The sequence below is a fragment of the Theropithecus gelada genome, chromosome 14 (assembly GCF_003255815.1).
Source record: "Theropithecus gelada isolate Dixy chromosome 14, Tgel_1.0, whole genome shotgun sequence".
In the NCBI taxonomy this organism is placed as follows: Eukaryota; Metazoa; Chordata; class Mammalia; order Primates; family Cercopithecidae; genus Theropithecus; species Theropithecus gelada.
The window spans coordinates 18,758,305-18,775,998 of record NC_037682.1 but is presented as its reverse complement, the minus strand read 5'-3'; the positions used below and the strand labels follow the sequence as shown (position 1 = coordinate 18,775,998).

General features: G+C 44.8%; 1 protein-coding gene and 1 long non-coding RNA gene across 2 annotated transcripts in view; one reads left to right on the top strand and one right to left on the bottom strand.

The window, feature by feature from the left end:
* LOC112606559 overlaps window positions 1-17,694 on the top strand; it is a 28,437-nt gene that overhangs the window by 7,373 nt on the left and 3,370 nt on the right. The window lies entirely within an intron of this gene.
* LRP4 (LDL receptor related protein 4) overlaps window positions 3,213-17,694 on the bottom strand; it is a 61,086-nt gene continuing 46,604 nt past the window's right edge. The window contains exons 32-38 of the mRNA XM_025357168.1: window positions 15,635-15,779; window positions 15,253-15,366; window positions 14,633-14,768; window positions 11,525-11,592; window positions 10,854-10,941; window positions 8,991-9,132; window positions 3,213-5,699 (exon numbers count right to left, since the gene is read on the bottom strand). Of these exons, the coding sequence (XP_025212953.1) occupies window positions 5,367-5,699; window positions 8,991-9,132; window positions 10,854-10,941; window positions 11,525-11,592; window positions 14,633-14,768; window positions 15,253-15,366; window positions 15,635-15,779 (1,026 nt within the window). The 3' untranslated portion in view covers window positions 3,213-5,366. The remainder of the gene's footprint in view (window positions 5,700-8,990; window positions 9,133-10,853; window positions 10,942-11,524; window positions 11,593-14,632; window positions 14,769-15,252; window positions 15,367-15,634; window positions 15,780-17,694) is intronic.

Here is a 17,694-nt window from a genome sequence, read left to right as displayed (position 1 = left end):
GGGCCAACAGCTGTGCAAAGGCCTTATGTATTTGAGGAAGACGGAAGCTAGTGTCGCTGGCCCAGAGTAGGATGCAGTAAGGGGGTAGTAGGAGATGAAAACTTTTAACAGTTGGGGGTGAGGAGTGGCAGATCCCACAGGGCCTTGTAGAAATCTTATACAGTACCTTGCCCATAGTAGGTATTCAATAAATGTTTGCCCAGTCATCTTTTGCCATCTAGGATTATTATCAAATAGCATTTATCTGTATATTTATTGGAGTTACGTGTGCTTTCTTTATTCTAGGGTCCTCTCAATAGTCCTTTTACATAAGGAGTATATTTATGAACATACTGCCCTCCGAGGGCAGTGAAACCCTTGTGGGCATTAGAGATCAAAGTGAATGCTATATTTTTGCAACTGCAAACAGGAAACAAATGTCAAATACTGTGGCTGCTGAATAACTGTGCTGGGCATCTCTAAAAAGCTTGTTAGGGTTGGGACAGTCCTCATTCTTTTGTAATCACAAGCTGAATTCTGGTTGAAGCATCCCTACCATGGGATATGTATCCATATTTCTAGCCTAAAAGGAGCAGCTTCAGTGATGAGCTTCCTTCAACTTTCAATCCAGGTGCCCTCTGCATTATTTCCCTGGAGATAGAAGTGGTGGCATTAATACAGATTTCAAGTGGCTCTGGGTTTTAGTGCCTTAACTGTCTTCCAGGATTGCAAAGCCTACCCTGGCTTGCACTTGATTGCATTTAGTAGGTGCTGGTTGAATGAAGGAATGAATAGCCTTTATTTTTTCTTTTCTCATATTCATTTTCCATAGCCCCCAAAATGTAGACTGTCCAAGAACTTTGACCACAGAAGCATCAGTCCCACCAAAGAGGAAGGAGGGAGAAGGGAGAGATGGGGACCTCATTAGCAGGCTATCAGCAGGCTTTTAGGGAAAACCATCAGGAAGGGCAAGATATGTGAAAGTTCTTGGCTTTTTATGTCTTATAAAATGAAATAAGCAGATTGTGTAGCTTGGGGCTAACTTAGCCTTGGGTTTAAACGATGACCCTTAGTTAGGCTGTCTGGTTCTGTGTTAACACTATGTCAAGGAGACCAGAGTTATGAGTTGGAGCTTTGACTGGACATCAAACTCTATGCCCTATGTTGAGCTCTGCTAGCCTCTCCAGCTGGTTAACAGGAGAATGGTGTGGAGAGAAAATAAGTGGGCAGATGAGGGAATGTTTCAAAACAAAGACTGCCTAAAACATCCCAAAACATACATCCTATTATGTGGATCAGTTGACTCATCTTCACATTTGAAGAAAAGATATATTACAGAGTGTTTCGTAGCCATAAAAAGGACTCAACCACATTTCTTTTATCATTATGTTCATAAATAGAAACCAGAGAATTTAAGCTCACTGGATAACCTTGGATGTCGGTGCATTATTGGGTCCTCTTAGAACCCACTTAGATACCTATGCACCCTCAGCTTTTGTAGATGCTGTCTCTGAGTTCCTATGCATTGACTTTGTGTTTTCTTCAGGCCTAAGTTTGGTGAGAGCTTCAGTTTATGCCATAGAGTCCTTTCTATGGGCCAGAGATCCTTTCATTTTAGATTCCACAGTTTGTTCATACACCATAGACAGACCGTGACTGTATTTTGAGTGAGTTTGCAAAAATATGGTCAGTTTGTTAGAACTTGACCCACCATCTGCTCACTTATCAGTTTCAGGGTTTTTTTTGTTTTGTTTTTCTAGTGACAAGGTTTTGCTCTGTTACCCAGGCTGGAATGCAGTGGCATGATCATAGCTCACTGTAACCTTGAACTCCTGGGCTCAAGTGATCCGCCTGCCTCAGCCTCCCGAGCAGCTGGGACTACAGGCATGAGCTACCACACCTGGCTAATATTGTTAAATATTTTTGTAGAGCTAGGGTCTTGTCATGTTGCCTAGACTGATCTTGAACTCCAGGCCTCGAGCAATACTTCTTACTTCTGTCCTGGCCTCCCAAAGTGGTGAGATTACTTTGCTGTAGCCACTGTGCCTGACCCTAGTTTCAGATTTTATATCCAGAGAACTAGACAAGGAATTCCCAACCTTTGTTCCTTTGTTTTATCCCAAGATGTCCTCTTTTTCTTTTTCCCCTCTGCAAAGAGAACAGTGGGGGTTGGAGGGATGGTTATCCTTGGGCTATTCTACTTGTTTTTGTTCTGGCACACCTACTCCTCACTACAGTTAGAAAAATTATACACTGTAGTTTATACTCAGACCTCTGGTCACTTAAATACAAGAAGCTTCAGTCTTTCTTGCTTTCTTTTTTTTTTTTCTTTTTTGGGATGGTGGTGGTAATGGTGTTGTTAGACTCTAAGTTCTATAAGATTATGTCTTTGTTTAGGCATGGGCAGTGCCTAGCCCACGGCAGATGAATGAATGGGAATATTATCCTATAGATGGTGTGTGGTTTAGAAAATCAACTATTGAGACTTGACATGAAATTCTACATCGGGCATTGAGACTAACATGATTCCCAATTTTCACTGAGGGATATCACATCCAGAGAACCTGAGAAGGGATCCCTAGAGCTCCTTATTCTAGCCTTGAGAAGTAGTGGATGAGCTATAAAAAGACAGCCTTTAAAAATAAATGAAATCCTAGTGATAATTTGATCCACTCTCAGACTAACTATGAAAGTTGACCAAGATCAAACAGAGCTAGTGGCAGATCTGGGACTGGAATTAAGCCCTCCATGTCCCCAGCTCCAGTACTTTTCTTACTACCTGAGATAGTCTTGCCAATGACCATCACTGCAAGGCAAAGTAAAGTTCTGTGACAAAGACCTAGAACAGAAATAGACGATACATGGTGTACATGCCATGACATTTCCTTCCAGTGCACAAAAGAGATGTCACTAGCCATATGACATTCTTCCCATTGGGTGTGAACAGGCCCTCAGGCAGCCACTACCAACCAATCAGAGTCGGCACTCAAGAGGAAACCCATCTACCATTCCTCTTCCAGAGGAAATAAAGGTTTCATCAGCCAACGAACTCTGGCCTCGACCTCTCTTCTCCAGATGAGCTGAAAACTCCAGCAGGAACCTTACACTCTTTATTGCTCTTCACTGTCCCCACATCCACAAAGGACTTAAAAGTGATGTCTGTAAGCAGGTTTTCCACAGCATGGATCTGCCAGACAGAGCAGGTGCAGGATTAGTCATGACTCCAAGCCAGGCAAGGTGATTAAGAAAAGCTAAATTTATATTAAATTATCATAAAGTCCTAAAATACTGAACATAGTGGTTAAATAACTCCAGAAAGTCCAATCTCTCCAGTGAGTAACGTTAAAACCATTACACATGAGCATGGGAGAATCGCTTCCATTAGTTTAGGACAGAGAGATTTTGCTTTTTACAGAGTAAATCAGTGCTCAAATAGATACTTCCTCAAATATGTCCTTTCTACATTCTGAACAGCCCAAGTGCAATAAGATCCTTCCCCCTTTCCAATTAAGGAAATGCCACTTTTCTACTTGCTCTTCCTCCCCAGACATGAGTGTCAGGACCCAAAGTGCTCCCTCCTTTACTGCTTTGTCAAGTGTAATGTGGGGAGGCTGTAATGTGGGGAAGCTCAGACCTGGGGCTGATGCTACTGAGAGCAAGGCTAAGGGCTTGGTATCTCTCTCTAGCAGTCTTAGAACTGACTTGATCTTGTCCTTTTTCACCCATGTTTGGTAGCTGATTTCTCAATACCAGTAACCACAGGAGAAGTTTCAACTCAGGAAACTTCCCCTAGAAATTCTCCCCTCCATTCCCAGCCCCTGTTGTCCTCTCCTGCCACTTCTAATTCCTGGGGGAGAAGAGGTCTGGGTCTGCCATGGGCTAGGAGGGCCTCATCAGTGGTGCTCTCTACCTTCCTACTCCTTGCCCACCTCTTTGCATCTTTATTTATTCGGCCCTCCCACCACAGGACTTTGGAGATTGCTGGTGCCACAAGGCTTGGTCAGAAAAAGCAAATTAGGCAAAAAACAAACGGAAAAAAAAAAAAACAAAAAAAAACAAACCAACCCACGAAGAACAACTAGGGGGACGTTTTAGGGCAAAAATAAGTCTCAGTTTCCCTCATACTAGGCTGAGACACATGCCCTTTGTGTGAATGAGCATGAACCAAGTGATGGCATCCCACACGGAAACCAAGCCCCTTAGCTGAGGAGACAGCTGGAAGAGGAACGTCACCACCCCACAGCCACAGGCTCGCTGTCCACTAATTTAGATCCCTGAGCACTTGAGAAAGAACACAGGAAGTTCAACAGGAAGTTTGACCCTCATGGATACTTCTCTTTAGGCCCTGGGTGTCCCAAGTCTCCAACCTGATTGTTCTTTCTGACCATTTATGACAACTTCTGGTTTTTCTTTGAAAGCTTGTTTCTAGGTCTCTTCCCTAGAATCCCAGGGAATGAGGGAGAGAGGGTTCAGGTGGTATACCATGTTTGGTCTAGGCAGAGCTTCTTAGACTTTTCAGAGACTCAGCCCCCAAGGCCTAACATTCACTCAAGCCACTGGCTCACAACCTGGTTACTCTGATCAAAGACTTAGGAAAGATACTGGCCAGTGGTGGCACCAGGAGGGAATTCATATTAGCCAGTAGCCTCGTGATAGGGGCCCCAGTTATCCGAAGGTAGAAAGAGCTCCACACATTCTAGCAGGAGGAAGAACAGCTTGAGCCACCCCCATCTCACCAGTATCTGCTGCTGAAAAGGCAGTGACTCTTAGGGCAAGAATAATGTCCACTGCCAGCAATGGACCAGACACCCAGACCCAACTACCCCCCAAAGCTTTTTCATGTTACCAACACACTTGAGGCTGAAGGTTCCCAGATGCCCATACCTGCTGGGCTGACTTTTCCTTCTTCTCTCAGCCTCTATCCTTCATCCCTCTTTACCCACACCCCCTTGTCCCAGCCTCTGATGGGCAAGTTCTCTCAGAGAAGCAGTCATGCTGGCTGTGATGGGGCAGAGCACAGTCCTGGGTCATCAGCTGCATCAGCACTGAGAAGCAGGCACTGAGGGTACCGGGGGAAGGGGAGGTGGAGCTCTACGCTGGCGAGGAATCATGAATAAGCAGTTTCAGGGGGCCCAGGACGGAGTACAAGATGTGAGGTTCATGGTAAAATCCAGGTCTAAATTCTCGAGATGCGCCATCATTTGTTGTGCACAGGTAGTTATGGACTCAGGTGGTAAACAGCTCCAGTGAGGGCTTAGGAGCAGTTATGGGGTGGGAGGAGGAGGAGGACGAGCACACAGAAGAGGGGCCTGCGGTGTAAGCAAGCACAAGGACTAGACGTCCATAAAGGAGAAGGAACAGGCAGGCAGGGAAGAGAACGCGGGCATTTAGACCTGGCTCTCTGAGGAGAGCTTGCGTTCATGTTTCCAGCCCGTGTCTGGCAGAGAGCCTCGTCTTTCTGGAGTGGCTGCAGTATGGACGCTGCTACACTCGGACTGCTCTTCCTGTAACAGCTGCTCCGTCTCTGTGTCATCCAGGGAGCCAGAGCTGGCCTGGATAGACACTGTGTCTGTCTTCATGCATACATGATCCCGGAGGAGGCCCCCCCGTGAGCTTCGCAGTTGCTTGAGGTCATCCCACTCAGCATCATCCCCAGACAGGAGGCAGATTCCCTCTACGATCTTGATCTTCTCCTTGGTGTAGTTATGGTCAGGCCCTCCCTAGGGTGGAGAGTGGGCAGATATGGTCAGTCAGTTGGCTTTCTACAAAGGATCCCATGGTAAACTGGAAAAAGGAAGTGGATGGGGTTAAGAGTAGGAGTGAAGCACACAAAAATCCCACAAACAAATGTGGAAATGTGATTGGGCAAATGTATGAGGCCTAGCCTAAAAGGGGAGGGGCAGCTATGATGATTGTTACCATTATCATACAGGGAGGAGGGAAAACCATGGCTTCCAGTACTGCAGCAGCCACTCACTGGCTTTGTCACTTTGGGCAAATTATTTCACTTTTTTTTAAATTTTTATTTATTTATTTTTTTTTTGAGATGGAGTCTCGCTCTGTCGCCCGAGTTGGAGTGCAGTGGCCGGATCTCAGCTCACTGCAAGCTCCGCCTCCCGGGTTTACGCCATTCTCCTGCCTCAGCCTCCTGAGTAGCTGGGACTACAGGCGACGCCACCTCGCCCGGCTAGTTTTTTGTATTTTTTTTTAGTAGAGACGGGGTTTCACCGTATTAGCCAGGGTGGTCTTGATCTCCTGACCTCATGATCCGCCCGTCTTGGCCTCCCAGAGTGCTGGGATTACAGGCTTGAGCCACCGCGCCCGGCCTATTTCACATTTTTAAAACTCAGTCTCTAAAACTCTGCAGTGTGAGGAGAGTAACAGTATCCATACCTCACAACCAACTGCTGTCAGGTTAAATGAGGTGATACATGGAATGCAGTTATCTGGGTGCTTGACACAAAATGCACTATAACATGTTAGCTATGTTACATTGTTACTATGGTTTATTAATGGGACATCATGCTGATATAAATCATCAAAAGCAATTGGCAAGAGCAATTAAATGTACATTTATTCAGGATGTTAAGTTACTTTCGGTGTTAGTTTCTCAATTATCTCTTTTTTCTAATTTTGTTAAGGAGAAAACTTGGGAGGTAAGACAGGGGACTCTAGAAAATCCTCTTATCTGTCCAGACGTGGTGGCTTATGCCTGTAATCCCAGCACTTTGGGAGGCCCAGGCGGGCAGATCACTTGAGTTCAGGAGTTCAAGACTAGCCTGGTCAACATTGTGAAACCCCTTCTCTACTAAAAATACAAAAATCAGCTGGGTGTGGTGGCGGGCGCCTGTAATCCCAGCTATTTGGGAGGCTGAGGCAGGAGAATCCCTTGAACCCTGGAGGCTGAGGTTACAGTGAGCCAAGATCACGCCACTGAACTCCAGCCTGGGTGACAGAGCAAGATTCCATTAAAAAAAAAAAAAGAAAGAAAGAAAAAAAACTAAAAAAAGGAAATCCTCTTATCTGGGTCCTAAACATCACTCCAGTGGGGTCCTGCAACTTATAACCTTTTTTGGGAGGTTACTCTGGCTTTGCTGCCATGAGTCCTGGGACCATTCCCAAGCAAAACCTGGGACTCTTCCAGGCACAGCCTGGAGTTCTGCTCAGCCCTCTCCCTTTATGGCTTCTTCAAAGAGTAGCCTCATTCCTGGCTGCTGGGGCATACCAACTGACATGCCACCACTGCTAGAAGAAAATGGATCATCTTGGGTTCTGTCCCTGGAATAGTATTCCTGCCAAGAGTTCTGCAACTGTGGCTGTGGCTCTATTTTTGTAACAATTCAATTCCAAAGATATTTACTGAGCCCCTATGTTAAGCAGGAGACTGTGCTAGGTGCTTTGATGATTATGCAATAAAAAACATGGTCCCTGCCCTCTGAGAGTGACAGTCCCCTCAGCCATGCAGAGTGGGACATAGATAGCACACAAGCAAACACACAGATGTCCGTTCACCCAGCACACCCTCCAAGATGAAATTAGTATAAGATGCAGGCCACTCAGTGTCTTAATCAAGAGACATGCTGGGGAAGTTAGGGAGAGGAGGGGGACATGGCACTTGCAATTTGGGAAACACCACTCCCTCTACAAACACCCAGCAACAGGTACCTGAAATCAAGAGGAAATCAGAAGAGAAAAGGTGAAAGACTATCAGAGGGGTGAAAGAGCTGCTGAGGAAAAAACACACAACAGAAGAAAGAGGTTACACTATTTTAATTGCCATCCTGTGGCCTTCATTGTGGTTCTTTTCTGGAGCATCAGATACTCCAGGAACCCAAGAATCTTCAAGAGTCTTTCTCTCAAAGATACTGAGGAGGGGTCTACCATTCCTAGAACTATAAGCCATCCCTGCACATTCTGTTTTGACTGCAGTAGAAGCTTTTAAAAAAGTTTTTTTAATTAAAAAATTTTTTTCAAACATCAACTTGAACCAGAAGTAATGGAAGCTTTTTAAATATGGGAATTCATGGATGCAGAAAGCACATGATTATTATGTGAAATGTGTTCATTACACATGAGAGCCCTGCAGGTGTGAGAGCAGGTTCTGACTGTGCTAGATAGGCCAAAAAAGTAGACCGATTAGGGTCTTCATAAGGAATAACTTCTGATGAAGAGTTACAGGATTTTAGGGAAAAAAACAAGGCTTATATTGGATTAGGAAAATCTGAAATACCAGGTATAGTTCCCTTGTGGAAATGGGACTTTTTTTTTTTTTCTTTTTTTTTAGACAGGGTCTCACTCTGTCATCCAGGCTGGATGGTAGTGGCACGATCACAGCTCTCTGCAGCCTCCAACTCCTGAGCTCAAGTGATCCTCCCACCTCAGCCTCCTGTGTAGCTGGGACTACAGGCACAAGTCACCACACCCAGCTAACTGAAATGGGACTATTTTTCATGCCTTAACATTGAGCAAATAATTTTCCATTGAAGTGACAAAGAAGTTAAAAAAACAAAAGCAGGTAAACCTTCAGAATTCTAGAGAAATTTCTGTGGTAAGAGGAAGAACAGTGAAAAACAAGCCATTCCCAACCATAGGTGCTACTAGCTTGGTTAGTAATGGGCAAGTCCAGGAGCTCTTGGGTTTTTTGGGTGTGGTCTGGGAAAGCTCCCTTGTTTCAGAAACACATAGCCCTTTGTAGGGGAATGACAATTCCTGGAGGGAAAGGACCTATGAGCTTGGAAAAGTATCTCCTGGCAGGACAACTGCTTTCAGACCTAAATCTTCTGAGATCTGCCTTCTAACCTGGCTCTCACTAAGGTCCCTCAAGCTAATCCCTCAGAGATTCTAGAACTTCCCAGAAACCCAAATTACATTCAGTTCTTCTGTTCACTATAACTTCCAAAATGGTAGATGGGATTACTCAGCAGCCCTTACTGACTTATTTGGGCATTTGGAGTATAACCCCTCCGCACACCTCCCCAAAAAGACCCTTGAACGTAAATTTCAATTTTTACCTCTTTCTTATAGCACAGCTGGTTGTACATGGCTGGTTTGGGGATTGCTTCAATCTTCACTTCCTGTGTGGATGTTCGGTAGGAGGGGTTGCTGTAGGTGAGGTTCCCCATTCCAGGATCAGTGAACTTGGATTTTTTGTGTCTTTAGGAGGAAACGTGATGAGAAATTAATTGAGATCTTTAAGGGGGTGATACCTGGGAAAGCTGTAAACTGAGTCCGGTAGGCAGCCTCTAAGATGATCCCAGTGACTCTCACTTCCTGGTATTCATGCCCTTAAGAATCCCCTCCCCTTGAGTGTGGACTGGTCTGGTGACTTACTTCTAATGAAAAGATTATGCAAATGTGATGGCTACTAGATTAAGTTACCAAGAAACTGGTTCTGGTCTTGAGTTGCCCTCCCTCATTCTTTCTTGCTCTTGCTCTGGGAGAAGCAACCTGCCATGTTGTAAGCTGTCCTGTGGAGAGGCCCACAAGACAAGAAACTAATGAGGAAGGCCTCCAGCCAACAGCCTATGAGGAGCTGAATCCTGCCAACAACTATGTGACTGAGTGTGGAAGGGGATCCTTCCCCAGTCAAACCTTGAGATGAGACTATAACCCCAGCTGATATCTGGATTGCAGTCTGTGAGACACCTTGAGGCAGAGGCACCTAGCTAAGCGGCATCCAGATTTCTGACCCATAGAAACTGTGAGATAATGGTTGTCATTTTAAGTCACTAAGTTTTAGGGTAATTTGTTATGCAGCAATGGAGAACTGATGCACTGAGCTTGAGAGTCAGACAGATCTGTTTCAATTCCACCTCTGTGATTTATTAGCTAGGACCTTGATAGATATAATCTAAACTCTCTGGCTGGGTGCAGTGGCTCACACCTGTAATCTCAGCACTTAGAGAGGCTGAGCTGGGCAGATCACATAAGGCCAGGAGTTCGAGACCAGCCTGACCAACATGGAAGAAACCCTATCTCTACTAAAAATACAAAAAAAAAAAAAAAAAAAAAAAAGATATATATATATATATATATATATATATATATATATATATAGCTGGGCATGGTGGTGCACGCCTGTAGTTCTAGCTACTTGGGAGGCTGAGGCACAAGAATTGCTTGAATCCAGGAGGCAGAGGTTGCACAGAGCCGAGGTTGCACCACTGCACTCCAGCCTGGGCAACAGAGTGAGACTCTATCTCAAAAAAATAAAGACAAAAAAAAAAAAACTTTCTGAGCCTCAGCTCCTCATCTGTAAAGTGAGGAATGTTATGAGGTGGTCGTGACATTGATCTATATCCATTAATGGTAACTGTTACGATGATGATGATGATGAACAGCAGCAGCAAACTGCAAGCTACGTTTAAAGCATTTGGGGGAAAATATAAACAAAGAGGGACATAAAAAGATTCTAAATGACACATTCTGCCTTTCCAGAATGATGGCTACTGAGCAATGATGTACAAACCAATATTGTAGTAAAAGGCTGTGTCTGTATAAGGGAAAAATCATTTCCAATTTCAATGATTTGAAGTGGGGAGTACTGGGAAAAGCAAAGATGTTAAGAGTCAGTCTTAGCTTTGCCTCTCACTTTGTGACCTTGGGTAATATCCTTGGTGCCCTCAGCATCCCAGTCTATAAAGAAAACCCGAAGGGTTGTTGTAGTCATTCAATAAGGAAAATGCTTAGGCTATGACTGGAGAAGGGTAAGTATTTAAGTTTCCACCCTTTCCTTCTGCTGCCCTGACCAGGCACCCAACCTTGCAATAAGGCTGGTCAGAGCTTGATTCAGTGAACTGCAGAGGTTTGGGAGATCCCAGACATGCTCATGAAGACCAATGAGCATGTGGCCCCTGCAGGAAGACTGAAGTTACCTGTACAGCATCAAAGCTGCAATCACCACCAAAATCAGCAGAATACTGAGGAGTCCACCAATAGTGTAGCTGATATGAAGTCCTTCCCCTAGGAAAAATAGAGAAACACTAGGCAGGGGCCACTGACAACTTTCTAGCTGGTGCTGGTGTGAGGAATGGAAAGCTGAAGGGCTCCTTTTGTAGGTGTTGGATCCTATATCATCTGAGGATGGCTAAGGGCCTCCTTTTCAGATAGGTGAATGGGAGGTGCAGGGAGGAGGCTGAGAAGAAATCTGTCACTCTGCCAGCATCTCTGATCCCATTTCAACCCCTTCCTAGCTATCTGACATAAGGCAAGATGCTAAACTTGTAAGCCTACATTTTCTCTTTAGTTACATGTAAATAATAAATTGCTCATAGGACTGGAGGAGAGTATACGAGAGTATGTATATATACATGTGCACACACATGTATGTGACATATATGTGGCTTATCACATGCTTGGCATATGGAAAACATATCATAAGCTGTCACTGTAAGTGATGAGAGCTATTATGATTATTATTTCTATGGATTTAGTTTAAAAAGAGTTCATCAACCCCAGAGTCCCAATGAAGGTTATGAAAGATATCAGTGGAGACTTAGATTCATTACATCTTCTTTTCCAGAACAGTGGGGTACTCAGGGCTTACCTGGAGCAGCAGGAACGGCCTCATTGGAACGTGCACAGAGGCCCAGCCTGGCATCCCTTTCGGAGCATCTGTGGGGCACAGAAAACTGAATGTGAAGCCTACTTATACTCAATGAAGATCACGCCTTCCTCCAGGAAAGGGGGAAAGGCCTGTAAGCGGGGGCTTTCAGGTATGAGAATGTACCAGATGGAAGATATCAGAAGCATGGAGAGGGCAACAGCAGGAAATGGAGAGAAATCTGTGCAAGGCACTGTTTTCAAGCGTTATACCATGTTTAAATGTGTTATAAAATATGTACCTTTAAAAATGAGAAGCAGGTTTGGGAGTGAGTTGGAAGTCTGCAGAAAGAATACTAAGGACATCAATATTAGGCTTTCTTAAACTACCAGGATGAGTCAGAAGAAGCTGCTAGCCAAGCCAATCTGATTGGATAAAAATTATCACAAGAGCTGAATATCCCAAGGTCAAAAAATGTTTTTCTTCTCTTCATTCTTGCACAAGGGAACATGCAAGACATCCAGAGGGAGTGCTCAGATAACTAACTTGAAATGCTCAGAAGGTGACTTCTTTGTGATACATTTTGAGCAGGCAATCAAAGGCATCTCCTAAACAGCCAGAGAAAACCTACTTGCAAGAGCATTTGGAACCAAGATGCACTGAATTTTCAAATAGAACTCTGACAATAAGAAAAGGTCCAAGCAGGGGTCAAAAGTTTTCTAAATAAACCTAAAGAAAATCAGAGTAATAATGACTGATAGTACTTAAAAGTTAGTGAGTAGGCCGGGCGCGGTGGCTCAAGCCTGTAATCCCAGCACTTTGGGAGGCCGAGATGGGCGGATCACGAGGTCAGGAGATCGAGACCATCCTGGCGAACACGGTGAAACCCCGTCTCTACTAAAAAGTACAAAAAAACTAGCTGGGCGAGGTGGCGGACGCCTGTAGTCCCAGCTACTCGGGAGGCTGAGACGGGAGAATGGCGTAAACCCGGGAGGCGGAGCTTGCAGTAAGCTGAGATCCGGCCACTGCACTCCAGCCTGGGCGACAGAGCGAGACTCTGTCTCAAAAAAAAAAAAAAAAAAAAAAAAGTTAGTGAGATACAAACTGTAGTAAAAACAGAGAATGGGGGCACACAGCATATGAATTTGATCATGTGCAAATCTTGTTACTTTAGGACATTGAGTCTAAAGTTTTTATTTGGAATTATTATTATGTTTCTGCTTTCAGAATTGAAATCAAGTGTTAACTACCTTGTAAGCCATTGATGATATTAAAAATAAAGAGACCAGTATGTTGCAGTGGGAAAAAAAACTGTTCTAATTAGAAAAATGTCTAGAAAGGATAGACATCAAAACATTAAGAGTATATATAGGTATAGGATATTCACTTGTTCTTTATTCACATCTGTATTTCCAGATGATTTATTTATTTATTTTTGTTTTTTTGGTTTTTTTGAGACAGGGTCTCAGTCTGTCACCCAGGCTGGTGTGCAGTGGCACAATCACAGCTCACTGCAGCCTAAACCTCCTGGGTTCAAGCGATCCTTCCAACCTCAGCCTCCCAAGTAGCGGGGACTACAGGTATGTGCCACCATGCCTGGCTAACTAAAAAAAAAAAAAAAAAAAAACTTTTTTGTAGAGACAGGATCTCACTATGTTGCCCAGGCTTGTCTTGAATTCCTGGACTCATGTGGTCTGCCCACCTTGGCCTCCCAAAGTGCTGGGATTACAGGCATGAGCTGTGCCTGGCCCAGATTATTTTTTATAAAGTATAAATGGAAAACACAGTCATTAGAATTTTTTGCCAGGTGCAGTGTCTCGTATCTGTAATGCCAGCACTTTGGGATGCCTAGGCGGGTAGATTGCTTGAGCCCAGAAGTTTAAAACCAGCCTGGGCAACATGGAGAAGCCTTATCTCCACAAAAAGTACAAAAAATTAGCCAGGTATAGTGGCACACACCTATAGTCTCAGCCACCTGGGAGGCTGAGGTTGGAGGATCACATGAAACTAGGAGGTTGAGGCTGCAGTGAGCTTGAGCTGTGTTCATGCTACTGCACTCCAGCCTGGGTGACAGAGTGAGACCCTGTCTCAAGAAAAAAAAAAAAAAGAATGTCTCTGAATTGAATGTAACATCATATTTAATCGATTTTAAGATGTTTGTTTTTTCTATGGTCTACCATCTCTGAAACAGGAGTGTAACTTACGATCAATAGCATTTCACATTTGCTGTTGGTTATCTTTTCAGTTTAATTTCTAAAATCAGGATGCATTTTATAATGAATAGCACCTTTAATTTAATGAAATAAGATACTTTATACTTGATTTGAGAACTGTTCGTGTTTATGCTTACTTATTTAATAATGGTGTTTGTGTATGTGTGAGGGAGGTGCACGTGTCATTATAAGCTAAGGCCATCATATCTCTGGGGAAGACTTTTTGTTCCAAGTCATCAAGCCACAGCCCAGAGACTACTGTTGGACAAGCCAGTATGCCAAACTTATGATGTGAGAGCAAATGTCACAGAGAGAAGAAGGAGGAATACCATGTGGGAGGGTCCTCCTAAGTGATTTCTGTTTAAAGTTTTTTGTTTTTTTGTTTTTTTTTTTTGAGATGGAGTTTCGGTCTTTGTTGCCCAGGCTGGAGTGCAGTGGCGCGATCTCAGCTCACCGCAACCTCTGCTTCCCAGGTTCAGGTGATTCTCCTGTCTCAGCCTCCCGAGTAGCTGGGATTATAGGCATGCACCACCACGCCCGGCTAATTTTGTATTTTTAGTGGAGACGGGGTTTCTCCATGTTGGTCAGGCTGCTCTTGAACTCCCGACCTCAAGTGATCCACCTGCCTCAGCCTCCCAAAGTGCTGGGATTACAGGTGTGAGCCACCGCACCTGGCCTTAAAGTTGTTCTTAAAGCTTCCTGCCCTCAGAGCTAAAAAGGGAATCACTTGCAACAGTCTACAAGTCTGAATATCACCTTCTGTCCCAAATAACAGGGACTGGTAGCTCATGACGTAATCTACCTCCCAACTACCTGATCGAGCTGGGACTATGAGCTACTGGTCGTGGGATGGTGGTTTGAATCAAAGGGCTCACGAGCCTGCATTGAACCTATTTACCTTCCTTCCACCTCCTCCAGAGACATGCGGGTCCGGGTGGTTGAAGAATGCAAGGTGGTAGGTAGTGTGTTGGGTAGCACCGGGCTCTTTTCACTCATGCCAGTGGACCTAGGAGCTGGGGGTACCAGGCCAGGCACTAGACAAAAAAGAGGATTGGAGTGGGCCACTGGAACCACAAACCTCTACATATGGCCCAAGAGTAGCAGCTGGAGAACTTGACAAAATCTTTTAGCTGCCCTAGTCACAGGCACCTTCATTAGTAGCCCTTCTTAATACTATAAATAAGAAGGAGTTGGATTCCATAATAGTAGCTCTGGATGGGGCAGCTGGCTCACCAAAGTCAGGAAGAGAGAGTGATGCACAGGCCACTGATTATCCCACAGCAGGGACCTGGGAATCAAGAGACCTGAATTCTGTTCTCGCAAATGCCAGAGGGCAGACAAACCCAGGTTTGAGCAATTCCCAAAACCCCAGCAGATTGCTACCAATCACCCCACTAACAAGACCTTCTATATGGGGACCCCACTCAGAAGGACAGATCAGACCAGGATCAGAGGCTGCTGACCCTCAGCCCTTCCAGGGGCTCTGCTGAGTGGCTCCAGTCATACAGTCCAACTCACCAAGAGAGCAGGGCCGGCTATCACGTTCGTCAGGACAGGCACATACGAAGTCCGAGGCTCTGGCAAAGCAGAGGTGGGTGCAGCCACCATTGTTCACGCCACAGGCATTGGTCCCTAGAGGCAAAGTAGATGAGTGTCTTATCTGGGACACAATCAGGTCTCACAATTTAAGGCTTCTCAAAAACAGGAAATCCAGGACTACCCTACTCCCAGGGACAGGGGAGCAGGAGATACACAACTGTGAGGGAGTAAAAAGGTCTAAGCGTTTAAAATGTGAACCAAGAAGCTCTCTTGTGGCCCTCTCTTGGTCCCTAACAGTCCTTGGGGTGACAGACCAATCCCACAGATATTAAGGAAGCAGGCTCAGTACCCGGGAGCCCACCTGTCTGCCGCTGAGGGGAAACCACGATGATATCCATGAGTCCTTCCACATTTGCCAGCACTGTCTCCTTGTTCCGGCCTGAGTATTTGTCAACACGCTGGATTGACTTGGTCTGCCAGTCTGTCCAGTAGATCCACCTGTCTTGCTACTCAACAGGAGAAGCCCACAAACAGTAAATGTTATTCAGCAAGCAGACTCCTTCTTGTACAGCTTCTATGCCTCACCATTGGCCACTGCCTCTGCTGAAATGCCCTCTTCATCTCTTCCTCATTTCTGTGCATCCCCAGACATGACACTGTCAAGGAAATCTCCCCAAATCCATATAGACTTCACCATTCTCTCCTCTATGCAGTTCTGCACCTTGTAGTCACTTGCCCAAGTGCGTTTTTATACTCAAGCAATTTGTTTACAGGTCTGTCCATCCTAACAGATTAGTTCTTCAAAGACAAGAATGTGTTCTATTCATCTCTGAATTTCTGGCACCTAACACTCAGTCCCCATTCAGTTGATTGAATGGCTCCCTCTCTAGCAAATAGGAGGAAATTTGAAGGTTATTCTAGGTTCCTCTGGGCCCTTTGCTCAGAGCACTGCCCCAAATCCTCTGCTTACTTCTGTAGGCAGCTTTCTTCTAATGCAATGATGGTGAAATTCTCAGCCAAGGGTAGGGAGGGGCAATGAAGGTGTTCTCATCCCCATCCAAGGGTATATATCAGAAACTGTGGGGAAACCTGTAGATTGAAAAACCTATATGCAGTATTACCCTGTAGTTTTACATTTAGAATATGAAAAAAAAAGCCTATCATTAAGTAACACCAGATAAAATCTTTTTGGCTAGGCCAGGCGCGGTGGCTTACGCCTGTAATCCCAGCACTTTGGGAGGCCAAGGCGGGTGGATCACGAGGTCAGGAGTTTGAAACCAGCCTGACCAACATGGTGAAACCCTGTCTCTACTAAAAGTACAAAAATTAGCAGGGCGTGGTGGCATGCACCTGTAATCCCAGCTACTCGGGAGGCTGAGGCAGGAGAATCACTTGAACCCAGGAGGTGGAGGTTGCAGTGAGCCAAGATCGCACCACTGCACTCCAGCCTGGGCAACAGAGCGAGACTCCATTTCAAAAAAAAAAAAAGAAAAGAAAAGAAAAAAAAAAATTAGCCAGGTGTGGTGGCGCATGCCTGTAATCCCAGCTACTTGGGAGGCTGAGGCAGGAGAATCGCTTGAATCCAGGAAGCGGAGGTCGCAGTGAGCCGAGATCATGCCACCGCACTCCAGCCTGTGCTACACAGCAAGACTCCATCTTAAAAACAACAACAACAACAGCAACAAAAATCTTTTTGGCTAGTAGAACATAATATAGAATACAGACAGAGTTGATAATATTTGGCAAAAAAGGGTCAAATTTATTTCTCTTTACTTTCTTTCCTTTCTTCTTTCCTTTCTGTCTCTCTCTCTCTCTCTGACTCTCTCCTCTCCGAGATAGCATCTTGCTCTGTTGCCCAAGTTGGAGCACAGTGGTACAAACGTAGCTCACTGCAGCTCAACCTCCTGGGCTCAAGTGATCCTTCTGCCTCAGCTTTCTGAGTAGCTGAGACTACAGGTGTGTACCACCACACCTGGCTAATTTAACAAAAAGTTTTGTAAAGACAGGGTCTCGCCATGTTGCCCAGTCTGGTCTCAAACTCCTGGGCTCAACTGATACTGTGGCCTCAGCCAGGGTGCTGGGATTACAGGCATAAGCCACTACACCTGGCCAAGATTTTTAAATGATTGAGAATTCCTGTTTTGGCCTCAGGCCTGGTAGATCTTCTTTTCCTTGCCCAAATTATTTTTGTGTTAGAACTCAAAAGTGACAGCTAATAATAATTAAAATGGGTAGCGATAACGTGCGTGTGGTGCTTACTGTGTGCCAGGTACTATACTAATGCTTTGTGTCTGTTTCAGGAGGATACTATTATTAGGCTGATTTATTTTGTAGGTAACTGAAGCTGAGAGAGGTTCAGTCACTCTGGTTCAAAGTTACCTAGTTATTTAATAATACAGATAAAACTTGAACCCAGGTACC